This window comes from Propithecus coquereli, unplaced genomic scaffold (genome assembly GCF_000956105.1).
Source record: "Propithecus coquereli isolate 6110/MARCELLA unplaced genomic scaffold, Pcoq_1.0 Scaffold98, whole genome shotgun sequence".
NCBI classification, from domain to species: domain Eukaryota; kingdom Metazoa; phylum Chordata; class Mammalia; order Primates; family Indriidae; genus Propithecus; species Propithecus coquereli.
In genome coordinates, this window is record NW_012156173.1 from 6390225 (window position 1) to 6405255 (window position 15031).

Sequence of the window (15031 nt, forward strand, 5' to 3'; positions counted from 1 at the left end):
GTATTTTAGGAAAAAAGTCTATTTGGGAATACTTCATATTTTGTGAGGATAAATTAAAAAAAGAACAGCTTTGCCACTTCAAAATTTCTTAAGATGAAAAACATTACACAGATGTAAACAACAGTATCTATGAGCTTCTATCTGAATATAATAAAAAAGTGTAACAAATATAAAGGAAAAAAGAAAATGCATGGGGAAAATGAGATACTAAAAACATGTACCTCTACCAACCTCAGTTAAAAATGAGCATCTCTTTATCGTGTCATATAGCAGAACAATGAACCCAAGACCAATCTAGCAACGAACCATAATGTCAACTTTTCAAAGAGGGACTGTGCAAATGTTTAATAGTAAAATTACAAAACAGTTTAAAAATAAAATTTCAGATTTATTCTTGCACCCCAGAAATTCATGTATGACAGTGATATTTGGCTTTGAGGCTGGCATACATTTGTCACAGGATCATGACACCCAGCCAGCATTTGGACAAAATGTATATTTTGTATGGCAATTAGTATTTTAGCATATGGATATGCCACATTTATTTACCCAAATGCAGATGGATGGCCATTTTTTTTAATATAAACATTCTTGTACACATAGCTTTGTGTACTTGTTCAATTATTTCCTTATACTTAAGTACTAAATGTGGATTTGCTGGGGACAGAATATAAGCCCTTTTTTAAGGGCTTATATGCCAAATTGCTCTCAGGAAATACTATACCAATTTATACTCTTACTAGAGGCATCTGACAATAACATCTGACCCACACCCTTCCCAATGATGGAGAATATCATGTCCATTCATCTTTACCAACATGACAGAGGGAAAAAAAAGGAACATTGTCTTTTTTTAACCACTGAGATTAACTATCTGCTCTTATGTTTGCATTTCTTTTGTGAATGAGCTTTTATGCTCTTTGCACGTGATGTGTGAAACTTGTTTCTACATGGAGATATTAGTCTTTTAAGTATGGAGTTAAGAACATGGTTCCAATTTTTTATGTTTCTCTCTCTCTCTCACACACACACACACACACACACAAACAGGAATAAACATCTTAGTGCATAAAATTTGTTCTGTATGTAGGATTATTTCCATAGCATAGAGTTTCAGAAGTAGTGTTATACTTGGTTCCAGGCTACAATATTTTTAAGGCTTTTGATCCATAGGGCCAAATTGATGAAGCAAAATCGCTGATGTACGAGTATACCCTTTAACCAAATCCTTCCCAGCTCAATATTTTTCTCTATTTAAAAACATTTTGGCTAAATTTATAAAGAATGAACAGTATGTCATTGCTGCTTTAACTATTAATACCATTTCCCATTTCTTTGATTCAATGGTCTGTGCAACTTAAATTTTGACAATGTTCTTATTAGAATTCGTTGACTTCTAAGTATTGAAGATTTTTTAATAGTTTAGTTTTTATCATAGTTCTATCATCCTGCAACTGTTATTAGATTCAAGGATGTTTTAGTGGAAAAAGACAGGAAATGGAGACTTTACTGAACACTCATTATATGCCTAGCACTGTATATATTGAAAATGTTAACCCATACAACAATAGAATGAGTTAAAGATTATCTCCTTTTTGTGGCAAGGAAAACAAAGCCCAGAGAGGTTCAGCAATTTGTCTAAAGTCATACAGCTCATAAGTGGTGGAAATTAGAGTCTTTCTAACTTTCCACTATGAAGAATTTCAAAAATACATGAAAATGGAAAAAAATACTAAAATGAATGACCATATTTTTAACAATTGTTAACATTTTGCTATTGCTTCATCTTCCTGAATATTTTTGCTGCAACATTTCAAATTAAATTACAAACATCATGCAATTTCAGTCAGAAATATTACAGCGTATGCCTAAAACATTCTTCTACATATCCTATTCCACTATTGCACCCAACAAAAAATAACAATTCCCTAATATTATCTAATATCCAGTACTGATTCAAATTCCTGAGTAGTTCCCCAAATGTGTCCTATAGTTTTTATTTTCCAAACCAGAATCCAATCAATGATCATTAATTGCATTTGGTTTTTATGTCTCCAAATCTCTTTTAATGTAACCAATCCATCCACACTTTTTTTCCCATGACATTGACCTTTTGAAAAGACCAGGAGTGCTATCTTATGGTGTTCTCATATTCTAGATCTGTCTGATGGCATTGCATGGTGTTAACTTATTTCTCTTGATTTTGTGATTCCTATTAAGTGGACATTAGATCTTAAGATTCGGGTTAAATGTTTTTGGCTGAGAATGTTTCACAAAAGATGTTGTGTATTTCATAGTCTTCACATGCCAAATATGTTAATTGTCTTATTTCTATTATATACTATTGATTAATAACATTATTATATTAGACTATTAATTTATTTAGCCAACCTGCCTTTCTTCAAAAATCCATTTAATCCCATCTTACCATATAAAAATTAACTTTAGGTTAACCTATTTTGATTAGCATAATTTATGATTGAATAGAATCTAAGTTTGTGAGTTTTAACTATTTTTTCATTATTGAGGGACATACAATTTAGAATGTGGATCACAGTATTTTAGAAACCTACAACTTAGCTCTGACAGCAGCTAAAAATTCATTACCAAGTCATATTGTAAGTCTGTGTTATGTTATACAATTTCTAAAACTTTAAATTCAACTTCATATGTTTTCAAATGCTTATTCAACATATATTCCAACAGAGTTCTTCTTGGAAAAAATTAAAGTACCTTTTCTTTACAAAGTTGTATTAATCACAGTTCCTCAAACCTCAAGTTCTGACCATCTTAATAGATATTTAACTTAAAAATGAGATTTAGAATAAGTACATTTTCAAACCACTGTCATTGCTCTACTGACATATGCAAATCAATGTCAATTCCTGCAGTGATTTAGCAGCTTCAACAAAACTTCACTTTAAATTAAAGTGAAGAGCAATAAATACATGAACACATCAAAAATCACACATACCCTGAAAATATGTATATCTATTATGTATCAATAAAAACAATGAAAAAAAGAGCAATAACAATTATTTTTAGACCACTGATACAGTTTTGGCTTGTTTAGAGTTTTAAAATTAGTCATAGATGCAAAATTTTATTATAATCATAATTTCTGAAAAGCGTAAGTTGCAATGTACTTTCTCTAATTTCATTTAACAACCAAAAAAATAATTTCAAATAGACTTTTGTGCCTTTAATACCACAGCCATCCAGCAATGATAAATATTTTATTATTCTTTTAGCCTGGGCTTTTAAAAAAGTACTTAATATTCAGACTTTAATTATCTTCAAAGATTTCCCAAAACATTACATATGGATATCTTATAAGCTCTTCCCAAATAATGTTTTTTAAAAGTCCATGATTCATTTTTCTTTAGGAATATTAAACAAAACATTCTCAAGTTAAAAATCTTAAAGAAAAAAATTTCTTCTAAAATTCATAGCTTCACTAAGATCAATGTGGGATTTTTTTCTCCTATGAAAAATAAAGTCAAATACTTCTATGTCTGTACTAATGACTCCTACAAGAGTTGGAAAGGTTCTCTGAAAGGAGGTAGTTAGACAATCAAGAGAGCAAAATCTGATTACTATAGACAGTATTTCAATATTTAGTATCTTTAAAAAAAAAAAGTGTTCAAAGCCAAAACCAAGAAAATCACTCAGAATTTGTTCATTAAGGTGCCTCAATTTCTTTAAATTCCAAAGAAAAAATCAGCAGATGAGAGAATGTCTATAAATAAAAAGGTCAAAAGTACATTCTATCAATGGCTATAGTTCAGAGATAGTCTGAGGAGACCAGTGACTACACAGACATCCCTCTGCTTGACCTGTTGCTCTGGTGGTTTAAGGCTCTGCCTCCAACACCAACGAAATCATAGGGGCAGGTGTGTTTGAGAAATGGAAAAAGGAAATAGCAGAGGTTTTTTTTGTTTGTTTGTTTTTTTAAAGCACCAGGAAAGTACAATCTAAAATAGGAAACATTCCCGATGTCCTACAAAACACTGAACTTATTTAGGAGTTGGGCAGCTGAATGCAGAGCCCATATCTTCCATAATAGTTTGAGCTGGAACAATAAATATTAACCAAGGGGCTTTTAGAAACAGGTAAAATAAATTAAAAACTGAATTACATCCTAATATCAGGATTCTGCACAATAGTATGAAACACCAAGCAAGGAAATATAATAGGTTCTTTTGTTGTTGTTCAGGATGTCTGATGAGACAGAGAGCAAAAGCATCTATCTATAAATAATTCTTTTTCTCTGCACCAAGTTGGGTCCAGTTACTTGATTTCCATGTAAAATACCAAGTCGTAATTACCAACTTTCCGGAGCTCAAAGGAAGATTCAAACTGGTGCCCAGCTGCCAGGAGGAGGACCGCATAATTAATTCCTGACTGTAGTGTTGGCTCGGATTCAAATGCCTTTTTGAACCTATGAAAAAAAATGTGCAAGTTAACTTTCTCAATCATGAAACCCTGGGTGTGCAATACCTTCTGTTTGCATAACTCCAATGCCTGAGCAAGTAAAAATATTCCACTGGCCTTCACCCCAGAGTCTGGTGTGCTATTAGGATTTAATGCTTAAGTGACTGCATATCCTTGCGGCTTTGTTGCATTCCCCCACCACTTAACTCATCCTCAACCTAGCAGCTCCAGCCTTTTAAAAAATCTTCTCTTCAACCATCTGCCAAAAATGTATGAATGTGAAAATGTAGTTACAAGGGCATTTACTACAAGATGAAAAATTACCCTAAATTTCCAAAAATATTACAAAGTGGAATATAGAACAACATTCCAAATGTTAGCCATCACTCCAAGTGTGTGTGTGTGTGTGTGCATAAGCAATAAAACTTAAAATATGAGAATGCTACCCAATTTTAAAAAGTGCTTTTTAAAAACCCTTAAAAATATACAAAGCATTGAGGAAGATCAAATGGGTAACATACTGAAAGGATCAATTCCATAAGAGTGATATAGAAATAAAAAAAGAATGTCAATTACAGGGAGAATTTAAAAAAGCAGAGATTGTGCCTCTGCATACTAATACTGGCTCAAGGAGAATAAAAACCCTTTTTTGAATATGCATGATACTGAATATCAACCTTTGAGAACACTTCAACATTTGAAAGGACTTCAGTGAATATTCACTGTTTCAAGGTAACACTCCCTAGTATACATTTAACAGTTTCCTGAACAGTTTCAGTTTACTGAAATAGTAAATGTGGTGATAGACACAATAGTGTATATCACAGTATAGTATAGGCACTATATATGTATAGTCTTGGCTTTTATATATACTTGAAAATGAAAAAATAAAAATATATACGAAAAAAAGTAAAATAAGTTAAAGATCAAAGAAAAAGAAAATGTACATTTTTATGAATATCGAGGACCATGTGCCCTTTTTGTAGAACAAGTACCTCTGAATGAAAAGAAAAATCAAATCAGTATTAACCTTAACTAATTGGTTCCGATAGTTATGTACCTGTGAAATATGAAAAAAAAAATTTCCAACTGCATCGCTGTAGGTGATTAAAAAGAATTTTTATCTCTCCAAAAGTATAGATGTCCCCATTCTAAAATGGAAAAAGTGTGTGCCCAGGCTGCAGAAAGTCCTATCAAATAAAGTCATAACTTATAAGCCTTAAACTCATATAAGTCTCCAAGATAAAGACCGTTTGTCTTTGTTCACAGGTGCGTATGGAGCCCCAACAAAAAAGGGTTTAGGAGAAGAAAGAAGTTATACATTTTTGGCCAGGCGCGGTGGCTCACACCTGTAATTCTAGCTCTCTGGGAGGCCGAGGCGGGCAGATTGTTTGAGCTCAGGAGTTCGAGACCAGCCTGAGCAAGAGCGAGACCCCGTCTCTACTAAAAATAGAAAGAAATTAATCGGACAACTAAAAATATATAGAAAAAAAAATTAGCCGGGCATGGTGGTGCATGCCTGTAGTCCCAGCTACTCGGGAGGCTGAGGCAGGAGGATCACTTGAGCCCAGGAGTGTGAGGTTGCTGTGAGCTAGGCTGACGCCACGGCACTCACTCTAGCCCGGGCAAAAGAGTGAGACTCTGTCTCAAAAAAAAAAAAAAGATATAAAGAGGAAGATGCAAAAAGCAAGACATGCCCAATCAATCAACAAACACTGGTTGAGTATTTCCCATGGGCTGAAACCAACCCAAATGAATATTTGGGCTTACATATGTTTTTCTGTCATCATAAACAATACATATTTTTGTATTTTAAACCAAAATATAAGTATTAATAAAATTAGTAATTCGTATTTTTTCTAGGGCACACATCACTCCATGACAATAAGTTGAGTACTATATTGAGGAAAAAGTCTTAACATTTTCTGGTGATTAAAACAGCATGTATAAATAAATAAAATCCTGTCATATATCATTAATATACCTCTATAGGGAGTGGGAATTCTCCCACATTGTAAAAGTAAATAAGCACAGTATTTTTTGGAAGAAATTTGCCAATATCAAAACTATAAAATTAAAAAAAAACCATGTATATCTCTTGACACAACAATTATATAATACATTTACAAATTTATGCCAAGAAAAAAACCATTAAATACCTAACCAGAAATTAGTTACAAAGGTATTTGTTATAAGATGAAAATTACTCTAAATTTCCAATAACAGTATAAAGTATAATATAGAATAAAATATGTTCCAAACATTGGAAAGCTATGTGGCCATTTATATTGTAGAAGAATATTAAATGTTGGGGGAAAACTTGTGCTTCCAAGTAAGATGAAATAGTCCACTTGGAAGCCATTAGTCCTGCTTCAACAACTATGGGAAAAACAGAATACATATCAAAAACACATTTTTACAGACACTGGAATCTATGGAAGCAACAAAAATATCATTGAAATAAAACTCCAGAGAGGAAAATGCCCTTCTAAGATGAGCAGAATTGCTGTCTTCCATGGGGACTTTTGCTGATTCTGACTATAAGATTAGGCTTGTGCTTGGCATAGACAGAACTCTGCCTATTTGAAGCTTACCAGGGAAAAGAGAAACTAGTGGATTTCTTGATAATTGCATGGGTTGCCACCAGAATGAAACTTAAAGAAGCCCCTAACATGTGGCCAGTTTTCTCCACAGGACATTTGTTGGATGCTGGTTGTATAGGAGACTGGGGCGGGGGAGGGGAAGGCTAGGATGACAGACAGAAATCTCCTGAAGTCTAGCAGTGCTCAGGAGTGAAGTCTCACTAGGGAGAGGGGCCTGCAACAAGCATATGAAAGGTCTCCGCCTTAAGAAATTTATCAAATTTTGGAGCTAAATGATGTGGGAGAACAGAGCTAACCTCAAAACTCCAAAGGGCAGACAGGAAGTCTCCCACAGTACTGAGGGATAAGGAGATAGAGACCTGCCTGGCTCTCAATCAAAAGCCCAGGAGAGTCACAGCCAAGCAGTAGAGATGATACAGAAATAGACTAAGTCAACCTAAACTGAAACTGAGGCCGGGGCGGTGGCTCACACTTAATCCTGGGACTTTGGGAGGTTGAGGTGGGAGGATTGCTTGAGGCTGGGAGTTTGAAACCAGCTTGAGCAACATAGCGAGACCCCATCTCTACCAAAAATAGAAAGAATTAGTCCGGCATGGTGGCACGCACCTATAGTCCCAGCTACTCTCAGGAAGCTGAGGAAGGAAGATCGCTTGAGCCCAGGAGTTTGAGGCTGCAGTGTGCTATCATGATGCCACTGCACTGTAGCCTGGGCAACAGGGTGAGACCTTGTTTCAAAAAACAAACAAAAACCCGAAACTCAGACCCAATCCAACTCAATTGTATTTGTGTTGGTAAACAGGTGCTTACTCTGTCCCTTTCTAGATAACAGAGGAAAGGGAGAAAATAAGATCATCTTTAGTCTCAATAATTCTTAAATACAAAATGTCTGAGATACAATAAAGAAGTATGAGACAGGCACAGAGCCAAGAAAATGTGACCAATAAATAAGAGTAACACAGACAGGAAAAGCTGACCTACAGACAATTCAGTTGTTGCCATGCGTAGATAAGGACATTAAGATAATTATTACTAATATGGTAAAGAAAATAAAGAGAAAGATGAATAAAATGGATGCAAAGACAACTGCAACAGAGGTCTGGAATCAAAAAAACAAAAATCAAATAATCTAGAACATACAAAACCTGAAAATACAAATTCAATGTATAGGCTTAAAAGTTGACTAGACAGAGCAGAAGATGTTTTGGTTGAGCTAAAAAACATGTCAATAGAAGGTATCTAAAGTGAAGAGAGAGAGGAAAAATAGGTGACAAAAAGCACAACAGAGCATAAGAGACATTTAGGACATAATTAAATGGTCTAACCTATGTATTATTGTAACCCCAGAAAAGGAAGAATGAGAATATAAATACGAAAAATATTTGAAAATATAATAATAAAAATATTCCAAAACTGATGAAAATATCAACCCACACACCTAAGAAACTCAGCAAACCCAAGCAGGATAAAATAATCATAGGCTAAATCCTAAAACCAAAAACACGGAGGAAAATCTTTTAAAATTAGCCAGAGGAAAAAAGATACATTTCTTTCAAAGGAGCAATAAAACTGATGGTTAACTTTGCAATACAAATATGGAAGACAGTGACATTTTTAGAGTTAAAAAAAAAAGGTATTAAAAAAGATGATTTTAGACAAGCAAAACTGGGAGAACTAGTTGCCAGCAGATCTACACTACCGAAATTACTAAAAATACTTCAGAGTAAAGGAAAACCATTTCAGTTGGAAAAACTGAACTGCAGAATGAAAGAGCATCAGAAAGAGTAAATATATGACTAGATATAAAATATATAATCTGTTTTAAAGCTATCGATTATTTAACCGCTCTAAGCTTTTCTTTCCTTGAAGAAGTGGCAAAGTAAAAAAATGTAAGGTAGACTATAAAAGTCACGGATGCAGATTGTAATCTACAGGGAACTGCACAAAGAATAATATACTAAGTATTATTAATGTGCTAATATAGCAGAAAATGTAATACTAAATTAATAAAAAATAATGTAGGAATAGAGGACAAAAGGAACAAAAAACCATGAGACACATAGAAAATAAACAGCAGATGATTGATATAACCCCAACTATCGGTTACCAAATTAAATTTAAATTATCAGAACATTCCAAATAAAAGAGATTTTTCAAATTAAATTTAACAATAACAACGAAAAAAAGATGCAACATTTAAACTACACACACTTTAAATACAGGTTGCGTATGCCTAATCTGAAAATCCAAAATCTGAAATGCTCCAAAATCCGAAACTTTTTAAGTGCCACCATGATGCTCAAAGGAAATGCTCATTGGAGCATTTCATATTTCAGAGTTTCAGATTAGGGATGCTGAACCAGTAAGTATTATATAATGCAAATATTCTGAAACCTGAAAAAATCCCAAATCTGGAACACTTCTGGTCCCAAGCATTTTGGATAAGAGAAATTCAACCTGTATAAAGATACAGGTAGGTTGAAAGTAAAATGATACATAAAGATGTAGCATCCAAATACTAAACAAAAGAAATCTGTTATGATTATATATTAATATCAGACAAAACTGACTTTAAGACAAAAATTATTATCAGTGATAAAAAGGGACAATTCGTAACAATAAAAAGGTAAATTTAACAAGAAAATCTGATAGTCCTAAATGTACCTATTAGCATGGCATCAAAACAAATAAAGCAAAAATGGACAGAACTAAAAAAATAGACAAATCTACAATCATAGCTAGAGATCTTAAAACACCCTCACAATGATGACCAAAGAGGCAGATATAAATTATCAGTGAGAGTATGGAAGAAATGAACAACCTGATGAACCAGGTTAATCTAACTGACTTATCTGGAACACTACACCCAACAACTGTGTGCCATATTCTGGGCCATAAAACACTTCTTAACAAATTTCACAGGACTGAATGCAAAGCGTGTTCTCTCACCACAAGAGAACTAAACTAGAGAACAATAAAGAAAGACATGTTTGGAAATTTGGCAACCCACTACTGAATAACCCGACTGTCAAAAAAGAAATCACACTAAAAATTAGAAGGTACTTGAACTGAACAATATTAAAAGTTCAATATATCAAATTTCTGCAATGGAGAACAAATTATACCTTTAAATGCATATATTGGAAAAGGAGCAAGTTTGAAAAATCAATGCCCTAAGTTTCCATTTAGAAAAAGAACAGCAAATTATCCCCCAGGTGAGTATAATAAAGAAAAGAGCAGAAATCAATGAAATGGACAGTTAGTTATGTCACTGTAATGATTTCACTCTAAATGTGACATTTTTATCACATGCATAAATAAATACATAAAGATTGAAAAAAATTTAAAAAGAAATCAATGAAATAGCAGATTTGCAATAAAGAAAATCAGTAGTGTCAAAAGTTGGTTCTTTGCAAACATTAATAAAATCGATAAACTCCTGGGTGGACCGCTCATTAGAAACAGAGAGAGAGAAGGAAAGAGAATAAAAATTACTGCTGTGCTCTCATAAACAAAAAGGGAAACATCAGCACAGATCCTACCAACATTACAAACAAAATGAAAGGATAAAGGATATTTGGAACAAATTTATGCCAGTAAATATGACATAACTTGGATGGAATAAAAAAATTTAGTGAAAATCACACATTGGCATGACACAAGAAAAAATAGAAACTCTGAATTGCTCTATTTTGTTACAGAATTTATAACATCCGAAATTATTCTTTTTATCATATCTCCCCCAATAGAATATAAGCTCCATGACAGCAGAGGCCCTGTCGGTCTTGCTGACCAATGAATCTCCAGTACTTGAATCAGAATGCCTGACACATTGCAGGTGATTATAAAATACGTGTGGAATGAAGAAAGAATGCATCTATTTTCTACCAAGAACCAGACTGAGATAAGTGATAAATATAGCAGTTCACACAAGATACAAATAATCTACTAACTTCCTTCAGTGATCTAAACCCTGATGCTGATAAAACCACATGACCAGAAACTATTAATATATTCTTGAACCACCATTAAATCAGTGAATTGCATATCCCATTCACTGTGTTACATTTTTAATGTTATTGAAGTTCACTACTTCAATAAGAATATTGACAAAGTTATTTATATAGCTTTTATTTTGTCTACATAGGGTCTGACATGAAAAATTCCTTTAATTTATTGCTAGGGAGAGTTTACACTTCCTCTGAAGTAGTGGTATATGACTTTTTCATTCTATTACTAAAAAGCTTATTGGCTTAAAGCTCAGTCATAGCAAGCATGTCGATCCTTATTATTGCCATATTTATATTCTCTAGTTCCTTGGTGTTAATTTTCCAAGTATGTTTTTATCATTTTGTGGCTTTTAAGACTCAAACTTGATAAAAATACATGTGAATGTTAAAATATTGAAATTATCCACTTTAGCGGAAGACCATGCCTCAGTCATTTTAGTTTAAGTGTACCATAGTATCACACTACTCACAAATCCCAGTGGCTTCTGGCTCCTGTCCATGCCACGTGTCTGTGTCATAAACTCTGTGTCATGGTTCAGCTCCGCTCCACATTGTCTTCCTTCTGGAATCCAGCCTGAAGGAGCAGACTTCCCATAGAAATGGCCAAGAAAAAACTATATATGGTACAATCACAGAATCGCTCTCAAAGCTTCTCCTTAGAATGCATATCAGTGAAGACATACAACCAAGCCCGGTGTCATGGGGTGGGAACACATAATCTTCCTTCAGACAAGGACAGTGTACTTCTAACAGTAATATAGTATAGCACAGATGATATTCTCTACCAAAGAAAGCTCTGATTAACATCAAATAGTAAAAGAAACAATCAATAGTAGCTGCCTCTGATTACTGAGCACCTACCAGGTACAAGGCATTGAATGAGACATTTCAGTCATAATATTTCTTTCTAATTCTGACTACCCTTTAAACAAGGGGGAATTCTTACCAATAAGGAAATTGAAGCCCAGGAATATTAAGTCATGCAGTGTAGAAGTGGTCAAGCAGGAACTTGACCCAGTTCTACTGGATTCCAAAGCCTGAGCCCTCTTCTCTGTATCACACTGTCTGCCCTTTGGTTTGTGTTAAAAAAAAATTTTTTTTAGTTCTTTTTACTTTCTGGGGTTTTTTGTTTTTATTTTATTTTTTTTAGAAAAAGGGAGTTGAGTGAAACAGTAAAAATAAAAATGAGAAATAAAAGCCAAGAGAACTGCTTTTGTATTAAGGATAAAGTTTGTATTCCATATACAACAGAAACAAATACTGATATATTCAAAGAAAAAACGGTGTTTTTCACAAAATATATTTGACCAGTCTCATTAGACAAAAGACTAATATTTCATAAAGACTTATGTGGCAATACTGCTGAAAGGTGCCCATAAAAATGTGTCAAAGAAGAGTTTTATGTTGTTGAAAACATCACAGTTTAACTAGCAAAGAGGATAAATAAACGTGAACACTATATTAAATCTATACCTAAAGAAACCTATAAACAATGATTAATAGTGTGACACTATCTATAAAGGTAGAGAAATAAAATGATTAGATATGAGTGAAGCTGTATTAGAGAAGACTTCAGGAGGAAACAAATCTTAGGGAGGGAACTAGACATTTACATCTTAAGAGAATTATTAATGGCTATATTTGAGTTACAGTATGAAGTTATTTTCATTCCTGTTTATTTTTATTCTATGTGAGTACTAAATATTTGTTCAAAGGGGGTAAATAATGTTCATTCTTCAATTCAATATTACATTTAAAAGATGCAAACATCACTTTCAAACTTTCAAGGCAATAGATTTTTTTTCAAGGATTGCCTTATTAGTAGCATTGCATTTGTCACCTGATTGCAAACTAGCTTAAAAGCAGTTAAATCCTTGATTACAAAGGGAGTGATGAAGTCTTAATAATAAAGATTTTGTTCACTTTTTGTGTCTGTATTGAGACATTCAACAAAAGTCAAGAATAAAGGAAATATTCTCTTGAATTATTCTCAGCTGAAGAGCATCTACTTTCCAACAAAGAAAAAAACTGAGCTCAAGTCAAGTTCTCTTTTTCCTTGTTTGTGATATAACAGCTGTGATTCTTTCTGTGAGACACATAGGTAATTAAACTAGAAGCCCACGGTGTTTTACATCTCTAGGGATATTGCTGAAATTGTCTCTCATAAAATAACTCAGAGGCAAACCAGAATGGCATGTGAAGAAAACTACTGCTGAATCCCCCTGTTGCTTTAATCTGCAGGTTGAGGGAAAACCTGCTCTCCAGTTCAAACTATTTATTTGTATACATTCCTTATTGTAATAGAAAACTCAGGAAGAAAACAGAAGAACCTCAAATTCTAACTATGTTTTTCCAGTTCTTTTATTATGCACATACTTCCCCCGCCCCTGCAAAGAATCATGCTATTTTTATAATCTGCTGTTTAATTTAACAAGACGATATGATGCATGTTACTATTAGACATTTTTCAAAACCACAATTTTCTTCAGGGTATATACTCAGAATACTTGAAAGTAGGCTCTGAAAGAGATATTTGTGCACCAACCTTCAAAGCAACATTATGTACAACAGCCAAAAGGTGGAAACAACCCAAATGTCTATCAATAGATGAATGGATAAACAAAATGTGGTATATATATACAACGAAGTATTATTCCGCCTTACAAAGGAAGGAATTCTGACACACGCTACAACATGGATGAAGCTTAAGGACATATGCTTAGTGAAATAAGCTAACACACACACATACACAAATACGCACACAAACCAAATACTGGGTACCAGTAACATGAGGTACCTAGAGTAGTCAAATTCATAGAAAGTCATAAAAAGACAGAAAGTAGAATGGTGGTTGCCAGGGGCTGGAGGAAGCAGGGAATGGAAAGTTGTTTAATGCGTACAGAGTTTCAGTTTTGCAAAAGGAAAAAAGTTCTGTGGATGGATGGTGGTGATGGCTGCACAATATGAATGTAACTTAATGTTACTGAACTGTACACTTAAAATGGTTAAAATGGTAAATTTTATGTTATATATATTTTCCCACCAAAAATCTCCCTATAATTTTGAATGGATGATATTCCATCATATGAGGATGCTATACTTTTATTTAACAATTTGTCTATTTTGAGACATTTAGGTTTTTTCCAATTTTTTGTTACCATAACATTCAGTGGAGTGAACGTTGTTGTAAACCCATCTTTGTTTCTATATCTGCTATTTCTTTAGGACAGTTTCCCAGTGACAGAACTGGATTGAAAAACATGAATTATTTCAAAGTTCTTGATGCATAATGCCAGATAGCTTTCCAGAAAGGTGTTACCAATTCACATTTCCAAAAGCAGTATAGGAGAGTGACTTCTACTGTGCACTCATGCCAAAATAAGGTATTCTCGTCTCTTTTCATCTTCGCCAATTGATTGCAACAAAAGAAGAATAGCTCAGGATTTTAACTTGCTCTAATTTGATTCCTCCTGAAGGTGAAGAGTTTTCATATGTTTATGACCAGTCTACACTTATCCTTCCCATAACTTCCCCACTTCTTTCCAATTAAAACACAAACCCATATTCTAAGAAGGCTGGGAAGATGGGAGGAGACCCATTTGGGAGAACTCTGAAGGGGAAACAGGGAAGGGGCTATGGCTTTAGATTTAATCTTTGAGGATATGAAGAATAGTAAAGATTTAGGAGGAAGGGAGTGACAGCAAAAATGGGGAAAATCTAAACATTTAATAAAAGGGGGATAGTTATATTAATCAATTATGATTAATCTATTCAATAAAGTAGACCCACTAAAGCAGAATGTCCAGGGACAAAGAATTCCACATTGCTGAAAACCTCCCTACGCAATTCTGATGTTCAGCCAGGTTTGGAAACAATTGCTTTGGTTTGCTGAGTGAAATCCTCCTATTCTTCCAGATTCTCCCTCCTTTTCAGCATGATGCCTGGCAAATATCTAGTTCTCTCACTTAGTTACTCTCTTTAGGTGCT

General features: G+C 33.8%; 1 protein-coding gene across 1 annotated transcript in view; it reads right to left on the bottom strand.

Annotated features, from left to right (window-relative positions):
- MAP3K5 (mitogen-activated protein kinase kinase kinase 5) overlaps positions 1-15031 on the bottom strand; it is a 223398-nt gene that overhangs the window by 91642 nt on the left and 116725 nt on the right. The window contains exons 7-8 of the mRNA XM_012665176.1: positions 5430-5494; positions 4329-4441 (exon numbers count right to left, since the gene is read on the bottom strand). Of these exons, the coding sequence (XP_012520630.1) occupies positions 4329-4441; positions 5430-5494 (178 nt within the window). The remainder of the gene's footprint in view (positions 1-4328; positions 4442-5429; positions 5495-15031) is intronic.